The sequence below is a fragment of the Chinchilla lanigera genome, unplaced genomic scaffold (assembly GCF_000276665.1).
Source record: "Chinchilla lanigera isolate Chin_1 unplaced genomic scaffold, ChiLan1.0 scaffold00113, whole genome shotgun sequence".
Lineage (NCBI taxonomy): Eukaryota > Metazoa > Chordata > Mammalia > Rodentia > Chinchillidae > Chinchilla > Chinchilla lanigera.
In genome coordinates this window covers 3,746,779-3,771,970 of record NW_004955514.1, presented here as the reverse complement: position 1 = coordinate 3,771,970, position 25,192 = coordinate 3,746,779, and the positions used below count along the sequence as shown (strand labels likewise).

At 59.5% G+C, this 25,192-nt stretch overlaps 1 protein-coding gene across 1 annotated transcript in view; it reads left to right on the top strand.

The window, feature by feature from the left end:
- The window catches only part of Man2b2 (mannosidase, alpha, class 2B, member 2), a gene marked incomplete at its 5' end in the record, with an annotated part of 28,706 nt that continues 3,514 nt past the window's right edge, over positions 1–25,192 (top strand). Inside the window, 15 exon segments of the mRNA XM_005408858.2 lie at positions 1–95; positions 1,914–2,060; positions 3,381–3,486; positions 8,443–8,615; positions 9,721–9,836; positions 11,527–11,704; positions 12,492–12,690; positions 14,410–14,600; positions 15,504–15,657; positions 17,042–17,175; positions 20,978–21,234; positions 23,045–23,236; positions 23,609–23,861; positions 24,406–24,522; positions 24,604–24,820. Coding sequence (XP_005408915.2) covers positions 1–95; positions 1,914–2,060; positions 3,381–3,486; positions 8,443–8,615; positions 9,721–9,836; positions 11,527–11,704; positions 12,492–12,690; positions 14,410–14,600; positions 15,504–15,657; positions 17,042–17,175; positions 20,978–21,234; positions 23,045–23,236; positions 23,609–23,861; positions 24,406–24,522; positions 24,604–24,820 — 2,529 coding nt within the window.

Genomic DNA, 25,192 nt, shown 5'->3' with positions numbered 1-25,192 from the left:
CCCTGCTCCTGCGGGGGTCCCGGGCCGTGGACCCCATCCGGGCCTTCGTGGTGCCGCACAGCCACATGGACGTGGGCTGGGTCTACACCGTGCAGGTGGGCGCCGGGCGGGGAGTCGCCGATCCGGGCGGAACCCCGCCTGTCTCCGAGCCGCAGTTAACGCCTGCGCGGGGCGGGGCGCTGGTTGGACGGGTCCTGCGTTCGGGGATGGCGGGCGGTGCGGCCCCGTGAGGTCGGCAGGGGAAGCCAGTGCTCAGGCTGGCAGCCAGGTGACCAGCGGGTCCCCGCCTCCCCCTCCCGAGGACAGGCTTTGGGGTGGGCCAGTGGTCACCTCCGATTCTGCTCAGGGCTTGGCTCCCTGGGCCTGTTTCCCCACCAGGAACCCCTACCCAACTCCCAGGGCGCCTGGGTGGCCCTGAAGTGGTCGACATGGGACTCGGTCCACCCAGGGCTGCTGGGGCCCAGAATTAGAGGAGCTGGGGTGAAGCCCAGGCGTTGGGGGATGCTGGGGTCCAGGGCAGCGACCCCGGCCTCGGTGTCAGCGCTCTGTCCCGATCAGGCCTGTGCCCACAGTGGTGGGGGCTCCCACACTCAGGGAGCCCTGAACTCTGAGGCACGGAGTCTCCCTGGCTTTCTCCTGCCCCAGGGCCTTTGCACAGGACCTGTGAACCCAGTCCCTCTTGGCCAGTCTCTGTCAGTGCTGCCCTTCCCACAGCCCCCTGGCCTTTAGAGCGCCTGTGGCACTGGCACTGTCTAGTGGTCCATGCATGTACCTGTTGGCTTCGTGATCCCGTTTCCCAGGGCTCCGTACCCCTGGCTCACTGACCTCTGGCTGTACCCACTGAGGAGGGCTGTGGCATTCGTCCAGTGGACGGATGAACGAATGATGAATGAATGAATGGAGGGAAGGCATCTGGCCTCCTTCGGTCTCAGGATGGGCACCAGATGTCACTACCCAGACCTCCGAATGCTTATTTTGGGGATGAGACAGGAAATACCTAAGAAAATCCACAAGATCCCTCCATATTGGGGGACAGAATCGCTTTGCAAAGAACATCAATGATTGAGTAGTGGCATTTGTTTATTTACTTATTTATTGAGACAGGATCTCACTCTAGTCCAGGCTCACCTTGAACTCACTATGTAGTCCAAGCTGGCCTCACACTCCCAGTGACCCTTCTGCCTCAGCCTCCCGAGTGGCATGCACCACCACCCCTGGCTAGGTAGTAGCATTTCCAAGAGAGGGTCAGGAAGAGGACCTGGTGCCGGGTGTTGAATCGGTCCTGGGTGCCCCAGCTGGCTGTGGGGACCCTCAAGCCTGCGGTGAAGACCCGGGAAGACTAAGGGAGTGTGCTGTACCCGCAGCTCCCAGCTCCCGGAAGGAGAGACCGAGGCCCAGCGAGGTCTGTGCCCTTCCTGCAGCCCCTCAGGCCCCACCCCTGGCTCCCGCTCTGTCCACTCTGTCACGAGCACTGCCCAGGCTGCAGGGCAGGAAGCCAGCTAGGAAGCCCTGTTCCCTGGCTTTGCCTGGGGGCGGCTGGGGGGCCAAGTGGCTGGCCCTTGGGGACAGCAGGACACTGTGTCTCCCTTTCAGCCCGAGTGTGACCCCTGGGAATACGGGGCCACACCCCTCTTGCCGTGGGACTTCTGGCCCAGGTTTTGCACCCTCTCACAAGGTGCCCGGACCCTCGGGGCTGGCTCCTCCCCTGGCCACCCAGGCGTCATCACAAGCTCGTTCTGATTCCCGTCAGCGTGGGCGCCCGGGAGTCACACGGACAGGCAGTGGGGACAGGACGGGGCCAAGCGCCACACGGGGGCCCCAAGGGCAGCAGGGCCCTTGATCCGTCTGGGCTCCTCTGTGCCCCTCAGCGGGTGGACGTCTGCAGCACTGCTGTGACCTTGTCCCCTCCCCAGGAGAGCATGCGGGCCTACGCGGCCAACGTCTACACGTCCGTGGTGGCGGAGCTGGTGCGTGGGGAGCGGCGGCGGTTCATCGCGGTGGAGCAGGAGTTCTTCCGGCTGTGGTGGGACCAGGTCGCCTCTGAGCAGCAGAAATGGCAGGTATGTGGTGCCAGGTGACACAGCGCTGGGGGCCCTGGGAAGCCCAGGGTGGACAGTCACAGCGGTCCAGCTGGTGCCAGGGCTGCGCCAGCTGAACCCTCCAGGCCGGACCCCCGGGGCTTGTGATCTGCGTGCGGCCAGCACCACAGCCGCGAGGGCTGACTTCAGCCAGTCTGGGTCTTCTCGCAAAGTTGGCCAGCTCTGGCAGGCCAGCCGCACGTTCCTGGTGCCACCTCCCGGCACCAGGCACTCCCAGGTGGCCCCCACCTTACACCCTGTCCCCTTATTTACACTGCCCACCTGGCCCCGGGCACAGGACCTGTGGCCCTTGGGGAGGTTGTGGGCAGACAGGTCAGCTCCTCACGGAGCAGACCCTTGTGCCCGGCACTTGGTGCTACCTCTGTCACCAAGGATGCAACTGTGATCCGGGGGGCTCCCCCCTTGGAGACGTCTTGCCAAGGCAGAGCCATAAACACCTGGACTCCGGAAAGCTCCGGAGCCCAGCCTCCTCCCCAGCGAGCACGTCTCTCGGAGTGTGAAATTCAGAGAGGTTGACCGACTTCCTCAAGGCAGCACAGCTAAGGTGGCAGCAGAATATGCTGGTCCCACCAGAGAGGGGGACTCCTCCACCACAGTCAGTGACTTGACCTACGATGTCCCAGCTCGCAGAGATGGCCTGGGGTCAGAGAGGGAGGGCACTGGCCGGCGGTGACAGGTGGGCCGAGAACTCTTGCGCATGGAAGGATGCGGAGGAGAAGTGACGCCTCCGCGGGCCGGGTTGGATCTCGCACCGGGGCCAGGAGCCTAGCGGAACAGTTGGGGAAGTGCGTGCGGAGGCTGTGGATCCCGTAGGGGTGCTGTGTGAGGTCACATTCCTGATTTTGATCCTTACACTGTGGCTCTGATTCTCCCGGTTCCTGTCCGGCACACAGGGAGGCGAGCAGGGGGAAAGGCGGAGGCGCTGCTGACTTCACCTGGCTTAGGAAAGGCATCTGCGGTGCAGAGATGGGTCTGGAGGTGGAAGGTGGGGAAGCTCCTGTGCGAGTCTAGGGCAGGCACGGGGGACAGCTCTTAGCTGTCAGTTTTACTCCTACAACTTTTGCTAAGTGTGAAATCATTTCAGAAGGGAAAAGTCAGTTATCTCAAATACCGGCCGTGGGCCAGGCGCTTTCGGGTGGTGAGCAGCGCGTTGGCCTGCTTTTGTAGCATAAGCCAGCGTGGAGTTCGTTGGGGGTACGGTGGGCACTGCAGGCCTGGCCCCTGCACCAGCCCAGCCGGGCCACGTAACCTGGCCACCTTCTCTCTGCCACTCACACCAAGGTCCGCCAGCTGCTGGCCCAGGGACGCCTGGAGTTCGTCCTCGGAGGCCAGGTCATGCACGACGAGGCTGTGACCCAGCTCGATGACCAGATCCTACAGCTCACAGGTTTGCTCCCTGCCCAGCACCCAGGGACCTGAGGTAGGCTGGGAGGGGCTGGCCCCAGCCCTGGGGTTCTGGGCTCTGTCTGTGTCTTATGGGGCCCTGGCCCGTGGGGACAGGGACTTGCTGGGGCCGGCGTGGGCCTGGCTGAGGGAGCTGAGTGGAGAGTTAGCAGTCCTATCCCTGTGGCCCTCCCTGTGCCTCAGTTTCCTGCTGGTAACCTACCTCCAAGGGTTCTTTCGAGGATTCGATAGAGATGCTTCAAATAAAGAACTTTCAGCAGAATGTGTCGCTCGCTTGTGAACGCCCAGCAGATGTCAGCTGGCTTCACGGTGCCATTGCCAGCACCTCGCTTGCCCTTGACACCTCACCGAGGCGCAGTGGCAGGCTGAGGAGGAGGCCTGGTGACTCTTGGCCCCATTCTACAGCTGTGGAAACTGAGGCCCAAAGAAACAAAGCGACTCTCAATGGCCCATAGGCAGGACTCACATCCAGGCCTGGTGCCAGCCCCTCTGCCCTCCTGGGGTCTTCCCGCCCCTGGGCCTTAGGTCTGGCTTCAGGCATCCTGGGCTCTTCATGTGGGCTCGAAGGTGGTACCAACGCAGCTGCTGTCTGTGCGTGGCTTCTGCAGACAGCGCTGGGCTCACCCCCCACGCCCTGGGCTGGGCCTGTGGCCCAACTGACGGACGCAGTAGTGGCGGAGAGGAAGTGAGTCGGCCAAGCCCAGCCTCCTGCCCCCGCTCCTCGGCAGCACCATGCGCCCATGTGACCCTTGTTCAGGGCGTCTCCTCTGCTCGCTACCCTCATCTGAAAGACGCTGCCGAGGATGCCGCTCTAGGGACCCTGCTGTGGTCCCCACAGATCCCACTGCTGCCCTACACCCCACACTACAAGTCTCCCTAGCTGACTCACCATGGGTGCCCAGGGGGACCTGTAGCGTGACAGCCAGAAGCCCCAGCAAATGCAGGGTGCATTGCTTTGGGGCAGGAGGACCCCAGAGAGACCCTCATATGAGTGAATTCTATGAGCCTTCTTTTCCAAAACCAAAACCGTCCCTCAGAGGACAGACGCTAGGGTCCCTTTCACCTTGGTCTGGACAAGGAAACCTTTATTTCAGTCCTCAGGGCAGGCTTGTTGATGGTGACCTTATAAATGCCCGGTGTAAAGGGGGAAAAAATCGTTATTGTTTTGTTGTCATTTTGAGACAGGGTCTTGCTATGTAGTTCAGGCTGGCCTTGAGCTTACTTTGTAGCCCAGGCTGGCCTCAAACTAGCAGCAATCCTCCTGCCTCAGCCTCCCGAGTCCTGGGATGACAGGCATGCGCCACCACATCCAGCTGTTTTTGTTTTTGAGACAAGGTCTTGCTGTATAGCCCAGGCTGGCCTCTCACCCCTCCTGTCTCAGCCTCACGGTGCTGGGATTATACGCATGCACCACCATACACGGCTCTGCAGAGGACAGATTTGTGTCTCAGGTGATGCCCAAACCTGACCCAGGGACAGCACCAGCCCAGCGGCGGTTCTGAGTCTGACAGGAGCTGGGCCAGCCCTGACTCACCCAACCTCTCAGTGCCCTCCCTGTGCCAGCTCAGGCCCGCCGGTGTGCTGTGTGCTGTGTGCACCTGCTAGCAGGTAGTGCTGTCAGCAGCCGCATTTTACAGCTGAGGAAACTGAGGCCCGAGAGATGCAAGGATTAGAGCCGGAGCTGAAGCCCAGGTCTGCTTGGCCCCCGCTGGCTCAGGCACCCAGCGTCAGGGAGACGGTGCTGTGCAAGCCACACTTGGGGATTCGGGCTGGGCCCTGCCAAGCCATCCTCGGTGTGCTAGCCACCCTGCTGCCCCCCGGTCCATCCTTAGTCCCGGCTCGGCTGTGCTGTGCCCTCCTGTGAGGCTGGCAGGTCGGATGTGGCCAGCTTGGCTTCCCCCAGGAGTCAGGGCCTCTGGGCCAGGGTCCTGGGTCTCCCCGAGGGTGCCCTGGGCCGTGCCCCTCTCCTTCCCCACCCTAATCCTGGGGCCACAGCAACACCCAGCCACATTCAGGTGTGGCATTTCAAGCTAGAGGGCACATCCTCCCTGGGACTCTGGTTAGAAGCCAGCTGTGGGCGGCTGCACCTGGACAGGAGCTTTTGTTCCCGCCCCAGTGGGCAGCCTCCCGGAGTCCTGGAAGAGCTGCCCCTGCCCCTGCCCCTGTCCCGAGCCGGCCTGTGGCTGGGCACCTGCAGCCAGTGCGGAGGGGACACCTGGCCTATCCCAGTGGCCGCCACCACCCTGCACTGTGAAACCCAGGTCTGGCCCTGTCTCCGGCTCCCGCCCACCCTGCCAGGGCCCCTCTGTGGCCTGGGCTGTTGGCGCCTCCGACCTCCCAAGCAGTCTCCTGAGCACGCTGAGCAAGAAGGGCTTTACCAGGAGCGGGCAGGTTCCTGCAGCTCGCAGCACTGGAGCGTCCCCATCTCCCCGCCCCTCGCCCTGCCCTCCGCCCCGGGGCTTCAGGTGCTGCAGCTCCAGCCAGGGGGCGGATCCATTCCTCTCTCCTGCAGGAGCCTGCAGGGCTGTGCCCCCGGTCGTGACCCCAGCTTCTGGCTGCTTCCAACTTGTCGCTCTGCCATGCCCCGGGCCCTGTCACACAGCGAAGCTGGCGCACGCTCTGCGTTGTCACTCTGGCAGGAGAGTGGACGGCATGGTGGAGAGAGGGAGTCTTTCTCAAGAAGAGAACCCAGCCTCTTCTGCTCCCTTTCCTACTAGCTAGAATTTAGACCCCACCCTCCCATAACTTGTGCTCAAGCCCCATTGAAGACTGAGTTACATGTTTGCTACTGGCTGCAGGGCAAGCTGGGAAGTGTAGTCTCTCGGTTCTGGGCATATCCTATTGGCCAGGAGTTAGTCACATGGCTTCATCTGCTGCAGAGGAGGCTGGGAAGTGCAGTCCATCATTTCTGGGCATATCCTATTGGCCAGGACTTAGTCACGTGGCTTCGTCTGCTGCGGGGGAGGCTGGGAAGTGTAGTCCATTGCTTTGCTCACCATCGGGTAGAATGGAGTTGTGACCTCTGTCATCTGCACGAGAGGCTGGGAATGTCGTTAGCTGGGAGTCCACGTGCCCCGGCCCAGTGATTTTCCCTGAGAAATGAGGGATGCAGTTTCATTCTTTCCTTACCTAAGAAAAACCAGTCCAGCCTAAGGAAGCAAACTTTCCATAACGGAGCAAAGAGTTCTCCCCGTTTGCTCTTAAATGGAGATTTGTAACTCAGGGCACTATAGTTCCGTACTGAAAGGAACAAAGGGAGCGTGTGCTTGGGGGTGCTTAGCAGTTCCCTTCGTTATTCCCATCTCCCTGTGGGTCTTACACAGCGTTCCGCTGGAAGGCTGGAGAACCTGAGGAACAGTGCTTGGAGTCTTGAGCACATTTACCATTTTCCTAATAAGATGGGGGCAGTTTGGAGGATGGTTTGGAGGCCAGTTAGACAGCTCCTTCGTGTCTATACCCTTACTGCGTGGTCACAAGATGGTTGCCACGGCTCCAGGCATCACATTGCCATACATCTGCATTCCAGGCAGTACAAAGGGGAAAAGAAGCTTTCTTCCTGACTCTCTTTTTATTTACTTATTTCTTTTTTATTTTTGTCTTTTTGAGACAGGGTCTCACTATGCAGTTCAGGCTGGCCTTGAGCTCAGTTTGTAGCCCAGGCTGGCCTCAAACTCACAACAATCCTCCTGCCTCAGCCTCCCGAGTGCTGGGATTACAGGCGTGCGCCACCACGCCCCACTTTTTATTCAAAGTGGGAAGCTTTTCCCTGAAGCCCAGCAGGCTTAATCCACATGTTTTTGGCTATATCCACAGTCCATGCTGTTGAAAGATTAAACTGAGGCACGTGAAATTGTAGCTTATTTGTGCCAGAGCAGTTCATGGATCAGCCCGTGGGCTCCATTCCTGAAAGGCAGTGGGAGTCCAGATGCGGGTTGCAGCTGCACCTCCCTGGGGTTAGGAAGACATCATTTGGGACAGGACTTGGGACCTCTAGGCAGTGCCTTATTCAGATCGGGTTTCCTTTCTCCCTGCAGCCCTGAACCCGGTGGCTCATGCGGGGCGCCTGAGGGATAAGGGAAGTTGTGGCGGCCTGGGTGACCCTGTGCAGAGTGCTTTATATTCGTGATCTGTGGCTTTGCATCTTCTTCCCCAGACTCACTGGCTTCCAACAGCAAACCCTTGGGTGTGCAGTGTCTATGCGTGGGCATTCAGGAGGGGCTTGCTCAGGGCGTCCTGGCTTGGGAGGGTGCCGCCCAGGGCAGGTGGGGCTCAGAGTGCTTCCCGGCTTGTGCACCAAGGGTGCTCCTCTCTGGCTGCTGTCAGGGGCCCTCTGTCCTCGCCCTGTAGCTGGGACACGTGTCCCCAGAGAAGGGGGCTGGGACAGAAGGTGAAAGGGACCTTGGTGACCCAATCTCAGGGACGCATGCCTGCCCTTGTTAGAAATGAGTTCGAATCCAGCCTCATGCCTCAGGGAAGAATTCCTAGGTGTCCTTGAACCACGGCAGCCTGAACCCCAGGCACAAGCTCCACAGCAGCCCGTGCTGTTGGGGTTCATAGACCCTGTCCTCAGCTCCCCGAAGCCTGGACAGACGCTGGGGACAGTGCTCAGAACCCATGGTAAATTGTCTGCGACAAACGCTTCACCACAACTAAGAGTTAAATTGCAGGCGTGGTGGCACACACCTATAATCCTCAGGAGGCTGAAGCAGGAGGATCCCTGCAAGTTTGAGGCCAGCCTGGGCTACATAGTGAGTTCAGTGCCAGCCTGAACTACACAACAAGATCCTGTTTCCCAAAAAATAGTGGGAGCCCTCATGTCTGCCACCTGTGCCACCCTGCTCGGCCTGGCAGCAGGCACGCAGCCTGCTGGGGTGAGTGGCGTGCAGGCGAGGGGGGAGGGCCCACCTTCCGGGCACCAGCGACCTCGCTGTCTCTGCAGAAGGACACGGGTTCCTGTACGAAACCTTCGGAGTCCGGCCGCGCTTCTCCTGGCAGGTGGACCCGTTCGGTGCCTCGGCCGCGACACCCACCCTGTTCGCCCTGGCGGGCTTCAACGCCCACCTCATCTCCCGCATCGACTACGACCTCAAGGACGCCATGCAGCAGGCCCAGGTGCCGGCTCCTCCCCTCCTCCCCAGGGCCTCCCGCGGGCCAAGGGCGGGGACTCCGGAGCAGCACAGGCTGGAGCCAAGTGTCCACCAACCCCAGGCAGCCCTGAGAGTGGGGTCCATTCGCAGGGAGGGCTGTAGCGAGGTCCACGCCTGGGACAACACACACTGACTGTCCCACAGCTCTGGGGCCGGGAGCCAGAGGCCCCGTGGGGGCTGGGCCTGCCCCTTCCCCAGGCATCAGGGAGGCGTCCGCTCCTCGACCACTTTCTCAGAGTCTCTGCCGCAGGAGCACCTGGGGTCAGCTCCCCATCATGAGGACGCCAGCCTCACTGCAGGAGGACCCACCTTAGTGGCCTCCTGCCTGCACAGCCACCTCTGTAACGACCCTGCTAACAAAGGCAGTCACAGCCTCAGGCACTCGGTGTCTTTTCAGAGGGCACTGTTGCAACCATAAACATGGGCAGAATTAAAATTCTACCCCATTTCACAGATGGGAAGACCGAGGCCCAAAGTATAAAGTGTTCTCTCCAGGCCCCCTAGAGGGCAGCAGTAAAGCTGGCTGGGGTGGGGGGGCAGTCTCCTGGAACTGGCTTAGGGCACCACTGAACACTGAGTACACTTCCCATGTGGCTCATTTCACCTGCAGATGGCCCTGTGGAGGCTGGGTGTGGCTCTTCCCATTTTTCATGCCCAAACCAAGTCACAAAGGGATTAAGGACATGTGCATGGCCCCCCAGCCGGGACATAACAGTAACCCCAAGCACTTTCTAACCATCATGACTATTCAAAAATAGTTGGCAAATTTGGTGAGAGGTAATGAGCTCCCCATACCAAGGCATATCCAAGCACAATGAGCTTCTGCTAGAGGCCCTGGCAGAGAGGCCTCACTGAGGAGCGGGTGGGGTGAACACACAGTCCCTGGAAACCAAAGGCCATGACTACATGTGGCTTTGGGGCCCCCGGGGGGCTCAGGGAGGAAGCAGCAAAGGGAAGCCTTGTCCTTGAACCCCGGAGAGGGCAGAGGGGAGGGCAGGCAGGGAGGCGCGCTGGGACTGGAGGGGAAGCCGGGCCTCGCTGTGGCCCCACCCTGTCCCTCTGGCCTGCAGGGCCTGCAGTTCGTGTGGCGAGGGTCGCCATCCCTGTCCACGCAGCAGCAGATCTTCACGCACGTCATGGACCAGTTCAGCTACTGCACGCCCGCCAGCCTGCCCTTCTCCAACAGGTGCGCCCCGGGCCGGCCCTGGCCTGGACCTGTCCAGCGTGTGGGGAGACGGCCCAGGGTCCGGCAGTGGCCAGCACAAGGCCCCTGGCTGGTAAATGGGGGTGCAAGACTCCAGCGCTGGTGACGCCAGAGCCTTCTTGCCGTGCGCCCCTGTCCAGATGGAGAGTTGTTTGTTTCTGTTTTTGTTTTGTTTTGTGGCAGGGTCTCACTATGTAGCCCAGGCTGGCCTTGAACTCTCTGTGATCCTCCTGCCTCAGCCTCCCAAGTGCTGGAATTATCGGTGTGCGCCACCCCGAGGCCTGACCTACGATTATTTAAAGAATGAGGATTTTTTTCCCAAGAGCATCCCACTGGCCTGAGCATCCCTGGCTGCCCTGGGGGGATTCAGCGGTCACCGGCTCACAGGGCCTGGGACCACAAGGCTGGGGTGTACCACAGTGTGGGGCTGGGACTGTGCACCCCCAGCGATGACAGCCCCAATGCATGGGCCTGGCTTGCCTTCCCTTCACCCCAAAAGTCCTCAAGGAGGCCTCAGAGCACCCCATCTTAGAGGAGAAGCTGAGGCACAGAAGCCCACCCAGGGTCCCATGGCTGGCGGGAGCGGGGAGCCAGCGTTCAGTTCTGGCTGGCGGCTCAATGCCTCACTTCCAGGCAATATCAGGCTTCGGTCTCCCGAGTCGCCTGGGCCTGGGTTCAAATCCAGCTCAGAGGAGAAGAGCAGGCCAGGGGGACGGGGGCGTGGGACCCCAGGTGGGGACTCGTGGCTGCCCCTGCCCCCGGCCAGGCGTGCTCTGTGCTGGGCTCTGTCTCTGGCTCCTTTTCCATGAATTATTTTCCTCCAGTCCGCATAACAAGCTGCCCATCTGCCACGGGAGAATGGGGGTTGGGTGTGGCTGTGCGGGAAGTGGCCCAGGGTTGTGGGCTCCAGACCAGCATCCACACCCCGAAGCCTGTTCTTGGGGTCCAGAGTGCCCCAAGCCAAGCTGGAGCCTGAGGCCAGGGGGGACTGTCTTTATCTAAAACTCTTGATTTTGTGATCATTGGTTTTTGTGCTTGTGTTTTGTTTTGTTTTTTGTTTGTGTTTCTGGTACCAGGAATCGAACTCAGGACCTTGTGCTTGCCAAGCAGGCGCTTATGCTGCTGTGCTATATCCCCGGTCCATTTTGTTTTTTTTTAAATACTGCATTAAAATGTTATTTATCCAGAGAACACAGTGGTGCACACCTGTAATCCCAGTGCTCTGGGAGGCTGAGACAGGACAGCCAGATAGATAGGTGATAGACAGACAGGCAAACTATATTGACCTTTAAGATTTGTGGTGCCCCCTTGAGTTTTTTTGGTTTTTTGTTTTGTTTTGACTTGGTTTTGGGTTTTTTGAGACGGTCTTGCTATGCAGTTAAGGCTGGCCTCAAACTCTTGGCAATCCTGCCTCAGCCTCCCGAGTGCTGGGATTATAGGCGTGCACCACCGCGCCCGGCTTCCCCCTTGAGTTTTGTCCCCAAGGTGATGGCCCAAACCTGCTTGGGCTCGTGAGACCATGGGTCAGCCGGCAAGCAGGGTGACCCGCCAGAGCAGGGCTGTCGTGGTGGGGAGCAGGGGCTGCTGGCTCCACGTGGCCCCGTAAACCAGGGTGCAGGGTTTGGTCTGCAAGCATGAGCGCTCACCTTCTCCTCTCCCCTCTCCCCGACAGGTCCGGCTTTTACTGGAACGGCGTGGCTGTCTTCCCAGAGCCTCCCCCGGACGGCGTGTACCCCAACATGAGCGAGCCCGTCACCCCGGCCAACATCAAGCTCTATGCCCAGGTCCTGGTGGCGAATGTGAAGCAGCGGGCCGCGTGGTTCCGGACGCCCCACGTGCTCTGGCCCTGGGTGAGCTAAGCGGGTCCCCGGTCCGCCAGCCCGGCCTGCCCAGCAGCCTCCTGGCTCCCTGGTTGGCCTCTGCCTGCCTGTTTCCTTGTCTGTAAAATGGGGACAGTGACACGCCTGCCGCCTAGGATTGAGGAGTCCCAGGGGGTGGGCAGTGCCAGGCGCAACACCCTCTTACTCGTCCCCAGCCTCTCGGGAGTGCCCAGTGCGTCAGGGCACTGACCTCTGCGATGTACCCATCCATCCCGTTTGCACCCCTGGCCGCAGGAGGCAGACAGGTGTCCTGTTTTGCATTTGGGGGGGCCAGGCTCAGAGAAGTTAGGGAGTTTGCTGAGGCCACACAGCTGGTTAGCAGGGTCGCTAGGAAGGGGCACGGCTGCATCAGGTGGCCCTGCAGCCTGTCCTGTCAGGACTAAGAAGAGACAGTCAGTGTGAGCCCTGGCCATGGTCATCGTTATGTCACGAGGCGAGGTGGTGCACACCTGTCACCCCAGCACTCAGGAGGCTGAGGCAGGAGGATCACTGCAAATCTGAGGCCAGCGTGGCCTACACAGTGAGTTGAAGGCCAGCCTGAACTGCAGAGCAAGTGAAACCTTGATCTCAAAAAACAAACAGACAAATCCCATGTTATTGTTAGCAAATGGATCCGCAGTGGCAGTGATCGTGACTGGCCTTCAGAGATTGGGGGAGCCCTTACTGGCACCTTGGAGCCCTGGGGGGCTGGGTGGAGACAGCACCGACCACCCTGAGCAGCTGGGGACTCCGGCCCGGCCCCCGTGTCCCCCTGCAGGGCTGTGACAAGCAGTTCTTCAACGCCTCCGTGCAGTTTGCCAACATGGACCCACTGCTGGACCACATCAACAGCCGCGCCGCCGAGCTGGGCGTGACGGCGGAGTACGCCACGCTGGGCGACTACTTCCGCGCCCTGCATGCGCTCAATGTCACCTGGGGCACCCGAGACCACCACGACTTCCTGCCCTATGCCTCGGGTACGGCCTCGCGGCGGGGTGGCCAGGACGCTGCTCTCCCCACCCGAGCCCGCCCACTGCCCCTGCGTTTGCTGCTTGGCATTGGTGGGGTCCTCAGGCCCGGCCCTGGGCCGGCTGCCTGCCGCACAGCCCTCTCCTGCCCTGAGTCCTGGAGCCACGGCCCTCCTGGTGCTTTGTCCCTCAGGTGGCCGTGAACACTAGGTGGGACAAGCAGAGCTCAGAGGATGCTGTCGTCCACAGGCCCTGGCACCAGGCCGGGCATGGCCGCCCCTCCCTACCCTGGAAGCTTCCTCCAGGCCTGCGGGCATCGAAGGCAGAGGTGTCAGCACCCGCCCAGGCCTGCCAACCTCTGGCGCCTGTGCCCGTGGCCCTGGCGGCCTTGCTTCTCTGCCCTCGGCACTGCACCCCAGGGCCTGCCTGCCGCTGTCATGGGCCAGTGTGGAACCAGCTAAAATCGTTGTTGCAAAAGACATCGCAGCCCCTGCGGTCCCTGCGCCCCGCCCCGTCTGGGCACAGGTGGAGACGCCAAGGCGGGGTGGGTGCGGAGGGTGCTGGCTGGTCACCTCACCCAGGACAGCGCGGGGGCCTGGGCACAGCGCCGCCTCCCGGGGTGCACAGCGCCGCCTCCCGGGGTGCACAGCGCCGCCTCCCGGGGTGCTCTGCCCAGCACCTGCACTCACCTGCGGGAAGGAGAGGCTCGGCTGAGTCTGTCCCCAGCAGAAGGGGGCGCTGGGGCTGCGGTTCAGCACTGCCTGGCCGGGGCCTCTGCAACAAGACGGTTAGGGACAGTGACTTCCAGCGGGCTGCGGCTGAGTCACAGCTCCTCCGGTGCAGGGGTCAGGGAGGACGGGGGAGAGCCCTTCGGAGGCTTTGCGGTGCGCTCCGTCCTCCCACTTCCTTCCCTGCCGCGGGGCTCATAGCTGGCCTTGGCCCGCAGGACTGTGTGGCTCGGACCTTGGGTTTAGCGCGGGTGGCTACGTGGGGGCGGGGTACGTGGATGTGGGCGTGGTTACTGTCGGGTGGGGGAGATGTGTGGTTGTGGTTATTTGGTGGGAGTGGTATGTCACCTGGACGTAGTTACGCTCGGAGTGGGAGGGGTTGTCCTGTAGGCGTGGTTACTGTAGGGCGCGGTGGGTTTGTGGGCGGGGTTGTCGTGTAGGTGGGTTAGTCCACGGCGGGCGGGGTTTTTGGGTGGGCGGGGCTATGGCCCGAGTGGGAGGTGTCACTCTTGGTGGGCGGGGTTATGACCCGAGTGGGCGGGGTTGGCTGTGGGCGTGGTGTGAGGTGGAGGAGCTGCGTCCTGCAGGATGCAGTGTGTCAATAGGGGTGGGCGTGGCTGGTGCTGCAGTTAGACCTTGGGCCTGTCTGGGAATCCCCGCCCCACCACTCTCAGTTTGCCCCCGGAGTCCCCGCAACCTGTGGCCACCTTTTGGCGCTTAGCCAGGGTCCTGTGGGGCAGAACAGGGAGGAGGGGCGCAGGCCAGCCGCAGGAAGGGAGGTGGCACCTGGAGCCGCTGCAGATGCGCAGCCCCACTGCATCCTGGCCCTGGAGCCCTCCTCTTGGCCCCAGACCCTGACAGCAGCCGCACCGGGTGTCAGCTCGCACCACCAGCCCCATCTCTCCCGAGACGTCCCTGCTGCAGTGCGAGCCTGTCCCAGGACTGCCCGGCCCGGAGTGCCCTGGGGCAGGGGTCCCAGACTCACCGTCTTGTCTCCCAGAACAGCTGCAGGCCTGGACCGGCTTCTACACGTCCCGCAGCACCCTCAAGGTGCTGGCACGGCAAGTCAGTGCCCTGCTGTATGCCGGGGAGTCCATGTTCACACGCTACATGTGGCCAGCGCCCCGAGGGACTCTGGACCCCGCCTGGGCTCTGCAGCAACTGCAGCAGCTCCGCTGGGCCGTCTCCGAGGTAACGTCACGTTTCTGGACTGTGGTGGCGGGCTGGGGCCTCCTGTGCTGTGCACCTTCCACCCTGCCTTTCTCCTGGCCGGGGCTCTAACCCACCTTACAGATGAGAAGACTGAGGTTCCTTTGGTCACAAGGCTGGTGCGTGGTGAGGCGGGGCCGAGCTCTGGTGGTGTCCAGCCAGGCCTCATTAATATCTGCAGCTGATTTTCTCAGGAGAAATGAAGGACAGAGTAGGGTGGCATTAGCTCTGCCTGGGTCCAGTTCTCGGCTCACCTGTGTGACCTCGGGAAAGTGGCCTTCCCTCTCTGAGCCCTGATTTCCTCCCCATATGATGAGAGCAGCTCCCTCCTCCCAGGACGGAGGGCAACGATGCAGTAATAGTCGCGTCCTGCTCGGCACAGTGGCTGCCACGGGGCACACCGAACGCCATCTCTGCTTATGCCCTGCTGGGAAAGGAAGACCCAAGAGGTCCCCTAAGCTGTCCCCACCCCGAAGTGGCCAGGCCAGACGTGCCGTTTTTAGTTACCTGAGGCAGCTGCCGCAGGACCTGTGTTCTTGTCGGGCCGGGATAAGCTGACATTGAGGTCGGTCAGAGCAGTGGGCCAGGGTGGCTTCCATGAGCCTCAGTTTCCCTGCTGGGAGACCATCGGCCCCGCCCCCCAGCCGAGGCGGTGAGGCTCATGCTGCAGGGAGCACGGATGGGAGTCGACTAGGGAGTGTCCTGGAGGGGACCCCGCGTCCCTGCCGACGTCACCGGGCCGGGGCTTCTTTGCACAGCTCAGAAGAGGCTGCGCGAGGTCCTCGGCCCCCGGCCTCGGTTTCCCGTCCTGTGAGGGGAGGGACGCCCACCTGCTCCTCAGGGCTCGGGTCCCGACCCGCCTCTTCCCGGGCTGTGGTGCCACAGGTCCAGCACCACGACGCCATCACCGGAACCGAGTCCCCCAAGGTGAACGACATGTACGTGGAGCACCTGGCCGAGGGGACACTGGGCGTGCGCAAGCTGATGGCCGCCATCGTGGGAGACAGGGCGCAGCACACAGCCCCAGGGTCCGACTCGGGTGAGCCACCTTCGGGAGGTGCAGGCCCATTCTCAGGAGGGGGCCCGGGGGGCCAGGGAGGGGCTGGGGGCCCGCGCCTCTCACTGCAAGGTCACCGTCCCCTGAGCGCCTGCCGGTGGCGTGACCTTGGCGGTGACTCCAGAGCACCCAGCCTCCGTGTCCTCATCCCTGGACTGAGGAGAGGTTGAGGTTACAGTTAGAGCCCGAAGGGACTGCAATCACATTTTGAGCATTTACTAAACTCAGAATGCTCTGCATGGAGGATTTAATCCACTGCCTTGCCAAAGTCTCCATAGGAGCTGGTGTGTGGTAGCAAAGGCCTATAATCCCAGCACTCTGGAGGCTGAGGCAGGAGGGTCACCTTGAGTTTGAGGCCAACCTGGACTACAAAATGAGTTCAAGGAGGGGCTGGGGATTTAGCTCAGCAGCACAGCGCCTGCTTGGCAAGCGCAAGGTTGTGAGTTCGATTCCCGGTACCAGAAAAAAAAAACAAGAAAAAAAAAATTTAATTAAAGATGAGTTCAAGGCCAGCCTGGATCACATAACAAGACCCTTTCTCAAAAAATGAAAAAACCCAAGCAGGACAGGAGCTATTATTATTTCCATCTTACAGCCGAGGGAACAGACTCAGTTTTGTACCAGTTCACATCCTCAGGTCAGAAGGGGCAGAGTGGTGTTGAACCTGTGACCCTGTTCTGCCCCGCCCGGCGGGAGGAGATGCCAGTGTCCGCAGGCCTGGCTCCCTCCCAGTTCCTGGGGCTCCCTCCAGAGCTCAGCTGGGGTGCAGGTCATCGCTGGGCAGCCATAGCCCTGACGCTTCGGGGATTTCATGCAGGCAGTTATGAGTCTACCAGTTTGCTGGGGCTGGGATGCCACAGTTGCAGACCCTCTGCCTCAGCCTGCACTCCGGTCATTCTAAACCGCTTATTGATTTGTTCTGTGGTACTGGAGATTGAACCCAGGGCGCAGGCAAGACACAAACTTCACATCCTCCTGCCTCAGTCTCCCGGAGTGCTAGGATTACAGGCGTGAGCCACCCCTCCTTGTGGCTCACGTACTCCTTGATGTCCCCACTGGCCTCTGCACTGGGCTAGCAGTGCCTTGGCTCTGATATCCCAGGCCAGGGAACATTTCTGGCCTCAGTTTCCTCATCCCTAAAGTGGGCAGATGGGGAGAAATGTGTGAGGGACACCGTGCGTCCCCCTCCTGCCACTCCGCTCAGGACCTGCCCTGAGCTGATATGTGCCGCACGGCTGAGCACGGCCTGTCCGCCTGCCCTTCACGTGCTCCCCAGGGCTCACCGCCTCGGTTTCCCTTGTGTGGAGAGGTGCCCACATGTGTCGATGGGTTGGGGCATCAGGAAAAGCCTGTTCTCCGTGTGTAGGTACAAGACCTGAAGGACTCCTTGCATCTGTCTACAACCCGCTGGCCTGGACGGTCACCACTATTGTCACCCTGACAGTCGGCTTCCCTAGAGTCAGCGTCACGGATGAATCGGGCCGCCTCATGCCTGCACAGGTATGTCCATGATCTCCTGCTGTGGAAAGCCCGTGGGGGCTTCGAGGGTGCTGTAATGGAGGTGCTGCGTGGGGCGGGCCCAGGCGGCCTCTCTGTGTCGCACCCAACCGTCCAGCCGCTGGGTAGTCCACCCCCCATTGTTCCCCTGCCTGGGCCAGCTCAGTTTCTGTAAGGCAGCTTGGAGTCACCCAGCTTAGTCATTCAGCAAACACTCCTGAACACCCATTCTGGGCTCGCTCTGGGGTGAATGCTGGATCTCTGGACAGAAGTGAAGACACAGACAGTTCTGGTGTGGCACAGTGACCCGGGAGAAGGGGAGCATCCCTCCGTTCACACTGAGGAGGAGGAAGTGTATGGAGCCAAGACAGACTGAGAGAGGGGAGTGGACTGAAGGAGATTTAACCCTTCACACTCATTCCTCACCCAAGTGCAGGAAGAGAAATTCACCCAGCAGAGATTTCTGGAGCTCCTACCCTGTGTCAGGCCCTGCCTGGGTGTGAGGAGACTATACCAGCCAAATGGACACAATCACTGCCATCAGGGACTGTATTAGCCACTTCGTGTTGCTGGCACAATCCACCTGACCTGGCAGTTTGAAGGAGGAGAGGGTTAAGGAGGCTCACGGTTTCAAAGGGTTCCAGCCATGGTGCGCTGGCTCCAAGGCAAGCCACGGTAACTACAATGAGAAATTCCTTACAGCAAGTGACAGGGCTGGGACACATCTTTTTACTTAATTAAATGTATCAGTACATTTTAGGTATTCATAATGATCATATTCATCATAGGGAATTTGTTCCTGTACATGATATAACTTGATTTTTTTTTTTTTTTTTAATCATTCCCCTACACTCCCTTCAACCCCTCTTCCCGTCCTTATTTACAAAAGCTTTGCCGGGCGTGGAGGTGCACTCCTATAATCCCAGCACTTGGGGGGGCTGAGGCAGGAGGATCATTGAGAGTTCGAGACCAGCCTGAGCTACAAAGTGAGCTCAAGGCCAGCCTGAACTGCACAGTGAGACCTTGTCTCAAAAAGACAAAAAAAAAAAAAAAAAAAAAAAAAAAAAAAAAAAAAAAAGCTTTGTTCACATTTTTCCTTTTTCTCACTTTTTTCCTTTTCCTTTCCTTCCTTTCCCCATTTGAACATTTTCTTCCTGTTTCACAATAGCTAGTATACATTTTGGTCCTTATTTACACTTTTGGTTTCTCACACTAGAAAACAGTGCAGTATTTACACACATGGGACATGTTTTTATTTTATTTTATTTTTTTTTGTTTTAATTTGCATTTTTTGGGGGGGGACATGTTTTTAAATAGGGCAGGCAGGAGCCAGGGATATAGCTCAGTGGCACAAGTGCCTGCCTGGCAAGCCTAAGGTCCTGAATTGGATTCCCAGTACCAAGAAAAAAGAAAGAAAGTCATTTGTTTGAGCCAGAGATATAGCTCATTAGTACAAGCACCTGCCTGGCAAGTGCAAGGTCCTGAGTTTGATTCCCGGTACTCCCCCCCCCCCAAAAAAAATAGGGCAGACAGGGCCGGGAATATAGGTCAGCAGAACTGCGCCTGCCTGGCAAGCACAAGGTCCCAAGTTTGATGCCTGGTACCAAATAAATAAATAGGGCAGGCCAGATCCCGTTCCTTCAGGATCAGGCAGGTAGAGAACAACCTGTCTGCCATATTATGGCCTGAGAAGCAGTATGGCCTTGCTAACAGGGACCCCCAAAAGGCTCCCACGGGGGCTCAGGAACTGCATGCTGTTGCTGGAGAGCGGGTGGGGTGCGCCGGACCCTAGTGCCCTGGCTGGCTGCTCTCAAAGGAGCCAGGGACAGTGCTCGCTTCGGCAGCATGGATACTAAAAACAGGAGCCAGGGACAAGTTTTTGAGAAAGACAGTTTATCCCCAACGCCAGCAGACAGAGATCACAGGCTAGCGGCAGTGAAGAGCCTAAGGAGCAAGCTCCTTTAATCCTCGGCCGGGAACAGTGGCGGGGTAAGGAAAGGACCAGGGACTGCAGGCTGCTAGGTGTCCCTGCAGGGTCTGGGGCAGGGTGGTGTGAGAGCTGGTGCTGGTACACATCTACCAGGAAAGTCCTTTTTTTTTTTTTTTTAATTTGTTTTACATTAGATGTTACTGGTACATTTTAGATATGCATAAGGATCACATTTCTCATAGGGAATCCGCACCCAAACTCGATGTAACTTGGTTTTTCCCCATTCCCCGCCCCTCCCTTCAGCCCTTCCTCCCTCCGCATTTACAAAGCTTTGCTTCCATGGTTTCCTTCTTCTCTCATGTTTTTTCTCCTTTCCCTTCTTTCCTTTCTGCTGCCCTTTCCTGCTCCCCTCCCCATCTGAACATTTTCCTGCTATTTCAGAGTACATTTTGGTCCCTACCTACACTTTGGGTCTCTCACACCAGAGAAACAATGCAGTATTCACACGTGTGTGTCTGTCTATACCCTGGGAGGCTGGGGATTTAGCTCAGCAGCACAGCGCCTGCCTGGCAAGCGCAAGGTTGTGAGGTCAATTCCCCATACGGGGGAGGGAAGAGTATATCCTAGAAGTCCTGACCTCTCAGCTGCTTTTGTTGCTTCTTCTTTTTTTCTTTTTCTTTTTCTTTTTTCCTTTTTTTCTTTTGGAGACAGGGTCTCGCTATGAAGTTCAGACTGGCCTTGAGCTCACTTTGTAGCCAAGGCTGGTCTCAAACTTGAAGCGATCCTCCTGCCTCAGCCTCCCGAGTGCTGAGATTACAGGCGTGCGCCACCACGCCGGACTCCTCTTCTTGCTTCTTCCACCTCAAAGGGGAAGGAAAGAGATTGGGCAAATCCACCTTTTCTGTAAGTCCCAAGCCCTGATACCGCCTAACCCCTCTGTGTTTGCGGCAGAGCTGAGCAGATACTGATCAGAGATAAGGGTGGCCCGGGGCAGACACCCAGGAGCAGAGGCGCCAGGCTTCCTGCCTGCTGTGTTAGTCACTGCCACCAGACACTGCTGCACCCCTGGGGCGGGGGGGGGGGGGGGGGGGGTGCCTGCAGCAAAAGCAGCCTTCAAGTCGCTGGAAAGGAACCTAGGCCACTTCATCATGATGACCGTAGGGCAGAGGGCCACTGATAACCCATCACTCAGCTGCATGACCTCCAGAATCTGTGACTTGACCTCAACGAAGACCACATGAAGCCAGAGTCCCACCTCTTCCACCCCTCCCAGTCAGACGCGGAGGCCAGGAGGGCCAACAGGAAATAGTGCCCCCGGGGGACATCAGAGGCTGGGGGAGGGCTGTCCCTGCCTGAGAGGAAGTGCTCCAGCGAGCTGTATGGCTGGGTCTCAGGTCCTGAAAAGTTCGGAGGTTAAGATCAGATCTGGAGTGAGTGTGCATGTACCTGTACTCCTGTCACTCAAGAGACTGAGGCAGGAGGATCACCATGAGTTGCAGGCCAGCCTGGGCTCCATACCAAGACCCTGTCTCAAAAAAAAAAAAAGAATCAGATCTGGAAGTCACCACTTCTGGTGGTAAAGCACAGTGACGGAGCTGAGACCCTGGGGAGGAGAGGCCCTGGGGACCCACTAGCCAGCTGTCTTCAGGTCATAGAAGGGTTCACCAGAGGTGAAGTGTTTTATGGGGGTCCTGGAAGGGGATCCGCAACCAGAAAGGGTACAGGGAGGGGAGCGGGGGTGCAGTCAGGAGCCGGAAGGACACCTCTGCCTTGTGCGTGGCGAGCACCTTGTCCAGGCAATGGTGCAAGCCAGGGCTCCCGAGCGAGCTTCCAGCACTGAAATCCAGCTTCCGCTCTGTTCTGCTGACTTTGCAGATCCAGAACTCAACCAAAGAGCCCTCTGCCTATGACCTGCTGATCCTGGTCACAATCCCAGGCCTCAGCTACCGGCGCTACAGCGTCAGGCCCACGACGGGGACCCAGGCAGCCGCCACCATGGCCAGCACCATCCGGTTCGGCCGCAGGCTGCGACGCACCAACCAGGGGGACAAACACCTGGTGCCCGTGGCAAATGACTGCTACACGGTGCTGCTGGACCCAAACACCAACCTGCTGCATAGTGTCCAGGAGAGGTGAGGTGCGGCCCTTGCTGGCTCTGGCTGAGGGGCCTTGGGCTGCCCCTCGCTTACCCGTGCCAGGGAAGAGCTGGCTGGGAGTGAAGCCCTTCCTGTCTTCAGTTCAAGGCGGGTGAGCAGAGGTCAGTGCAGAAAAGGCTGCTTATACCATCCGGTTCCAGAGCTGTGATCTGTGGACAGGGCGGTGTTGGGGGGCTCACTCTGGGGAAAATATGTTGTGTGCTTCTTCAAGCTTGGCAAATGTAGAAACATGATGTCTTTAAAACAAAAAGGGACCTTCAGAATCATCTCTTTCTCCCCTCTCACCTGTGTGCCCATCCATACACCCATCTGCCTTCACCCTCTATCCAGCCACCCATCTGTCCCTACATCTGCCCATCCATACAGACATCTGCCCACCCACCCATCCATCCATCCACCTGTCCATCCACCCATCTATGCTTCCATCTACTTACCCCTCCACCCATCTGCATACCCATACATGCATGCATCCATCCATCCACTCACCTATCTATCCATCTTCCCACCATGCACCTGTCCACCTGTCTATCCATCCCCCCTCCACCTATGACTCTATCCATCTACCCAGCCAGGTACGCATCTACTCAGGTACTCATCCATTCATCCAGCCATCCATCCATCCAACATCCACCCACCTACACAGCCACACAGCCGCCCATCCACCCATCTTCCTATCCATCTCTCCGTCCACCTCTGTCTCCATCCATCTACCCATTCATCTGTGCATCCATCTGCCCATTCATCCCTCTACCAACCCACTCACTTACCTGTCCATCCCTCCGTCCATCTACCCACCTGTCCATGCTCCCACCCACTCACCCCTCCTTCCATCCATCTCTGGTTATCAATCCACCCACTATTCATCACCCACCATTCATTCCTTGGTGCCGTGTGGGTGCGGATCTCTTGCCCATTTTTAAATTGGGTTTTCTTCTTACTGCCGAGTTGTAAGAGCTCCTTGTGTACTCCAGGGTCTCATCCGTGTGAGAAGCACGCGGGGAAATCCTCTGTCCTTCCTGAGTCACCTGTTCCCTCTCTCCATGGCCCTGGGCAGCATTTTGAAAGGAATCCAGGGTTGAGGAGGCTGGTGCAGAGCCAGAGGCCTTTTACAGCAGGCAGACGGAAACCATTCTTTCCTCTCCTTTCCGTCTGGGGCTCCGTCGGCCTCCTGCTCCTTCCCCACCCAGCCGCGACCCCTGGGAATCCCCACAGTGGATTCGGAGCCGTCCAGATCCTCACCCTCCCCCACAGCAAGGCCAAACCAAAACAAAAAGCAGACGCAAATGTGTCTCTTGCCTCCACAGGTGCACAGCTACCCGTCACACACCTAGCCCGCAGCTGTGGCGCATGCCTGCAATCCCAGCACCCTGAGAGGCTGAGGCAGGAGGGCTGCAAGTTCCAGCCCAGCCTGGGGAACTTAGCAAGACCGTGTCTCAAAATAGAAAATAAAAAATGAAAGGCTGAGGATGTAGCTCAGTGTGAAGGCCTTGGGTTCACAATGCCAAAAAAAAAACCACGGCTCTGCATCTAGAAGGCTCTGGGGCGCCCGTCCGCTCCAGCGGGGTGGCCGTGCTGCGCCCCCCCAGCCTGCAGTGCTCGGTGGGACTCCGTCCTATTGCTCCTGTGACTTTCTTGGCTCCCCACAGGGCAGTTCTTCCCCTCTGGCTCACGGCTGAACCCGGGTGGAGCGATTGTCGCCCTGGACCCAGATCACGGGAACCATGCCCCTGAGACCACCTCCAGGACGTTAGTGATGCCACCTTCCTTCTCCCTCTGGCTGCCGCAGACAAAGCAACCGGACGGTGCGCATGGCCCAGGAGTTCCTGGAGTACCACGCCAACGGGGACGTCAGGCGGGGCCCCATCTCCGACAACTACCTCTTCGCACCCAACGGGACAGCGGAACCCTCGTGGGAAGCCGTGGGGCTGGAGATCGTGGCGGGAAAGCTGGTGACGGAGATCCGGCAGCACTTCTACAGGTGCTCCCTGGGGCCCCCTCGGCACACACCCACAGTGGCCTCCTTGCCCCTGGGTGGTTGCTGCTGGAGGAGAATTTACGGAGGTGGAAGCAAATTGTTCCAGGCTCCACATGTGCCTGTGCGGGTTATGCTGGTCTTCAGCAAGAAGGGTCATGTTCTTCCACTGATGGCTCAGGCCAGGCACATTCACCCCATGGTCTCAGAGACCCAGTTCCTCCTGCCATGTTGCTCAGTGTCCCAGCCTGTGCCATTGTCCTCATGGCCCAAAAAGGTTGCCTGGCTGCCTGCCCTTCCTCAAACAGGAAGGAAGGGGAGCGGACAGGGCATCCTGCAGCTCCTATAGCTCCACCTACCTCAGACTTTCTCCTCCAGGGACGCCAAGGCCCAGAATTACACATACGCTGTCTACTCCCGGCTGGCCCACGTGTCCCAGGGCCCCGGCGGGGAGCTGCTGTGTCACCGTATAGAGCAGGAGTACCGAGTGGGGCCCCTGGAGCTGAACCGCGAGGCCGTCCTGAGGACCAGCAGCGATCTCGACAGCCGGCAGGTCCTCTACTCAGACAACAACGGCTACCAGATGCAGCGGAGGCCCTACCGGCACTACAAGAAAAACACCTTGGCTCGGGTACCCTGGGGCGCTTTCCTGTTTCCCCTGCTTTTTGTTATCCCGGGGATTGAACCCAGGGCCATTGTGCTGAGCTGCATCTTCAGCCCTCTTTTCACTTTTAAATTTTGAGGCAGAGTCTCACTCAGTGGCCCTGGCTAGGCTGAAACTTGGAATCCTCCTGCCTCAGCCTTCCAGAATGCTGGCTTTACAGGTGTGAGCCACCACACCTGGCTTTTCTACATCTTTAACATTGGCTCTTAAGGGTAGAGACCTCCTTTAAAGCCACTTTGCCACGTGTCTGTGCAGACCCGGGCTCCAACTGGCATCTGGGTCCTGATGCTGCCAGACAAGAATCCTTGGTTTGTGCCTCGGTTTCCCCTTCCGTAAAGGAAGGGCTTTGTCAGAGAGCCGTTGTGAGGGTAGATAGAGTGAGGTGGGTCAAATGCAGAGCTAAGCCAGGTCCCAGGGCTGGGAAGCAGCTCGGCAGGGAACTCAAGCCCCGCGTCAGTCTCAGGAACTAGGATGACCCAGCGCCCCCTGCTGGTGACATCTGTGTCTGCAGAACTACTACCCCATGGTGCAGTCCGCCTTCCTCCAGGATGAGAAGGACGGGAGCAGGCTGGTGCTGCTGGCGGAGCGGGCGCACGGGGTCTCCAGCCCAGGCGGCGGGCAGGTGGAGGTAAGCAGGCCGGCTGCTCCCCGCGGCCACCCCAGTGTGGCTCAGCGGCAGCTGCAGCGGCCTCCCGCTCCTCTCCCGCAGGTCATGCTCCACCGGCGCCTGTGGAACAACCTGGCCTGGGACCTGAACTACAACCTCACGCTGAACGACACCTCCGTCGTCCACCCCGTGCTCTGGCTGCTGCTGGGGTCCCGGGCGGCCACCACTGCCCTGCGCCCGCGGAGCGCGCTGGCCCTGCAGTACAGGCCAGTGGTGCTGCTGAGCGGAGAGCTGCCTGCGGACGGGGCTGCCGCCCGGGGTACGTGCTGCCAGGGCAGGAACCTGGGGGAGCAGGGCGGGAAGGGCTGGCGCTGAGCCAGCTGGTTCTGTCGGAATTGGTCCACGCTGTCACCAGGCGCTTCTAACCCTTCTAACCCACTGTTAATCTGACCACCATGCAGTTCCCCAGCTTCCTGCTGGCCGGCCCCGCCCCTGAGGGCTCCTCCTCCTCCCAGTGGCAGCACCACAGGCTGGTGAGGAAGCCTCAACACGTGGCATTGGGGATACAGAAAAGAAACAAGCCAAGAGTGGTACCACACGCCTGCAATCCCAGCACTCGGGAGGCTGAGGCAGGAGAATCGTTGCAAGTTCGAGGCCAGCCTGGACTGCAAAGTGAGCTCAAGGCCAGCCT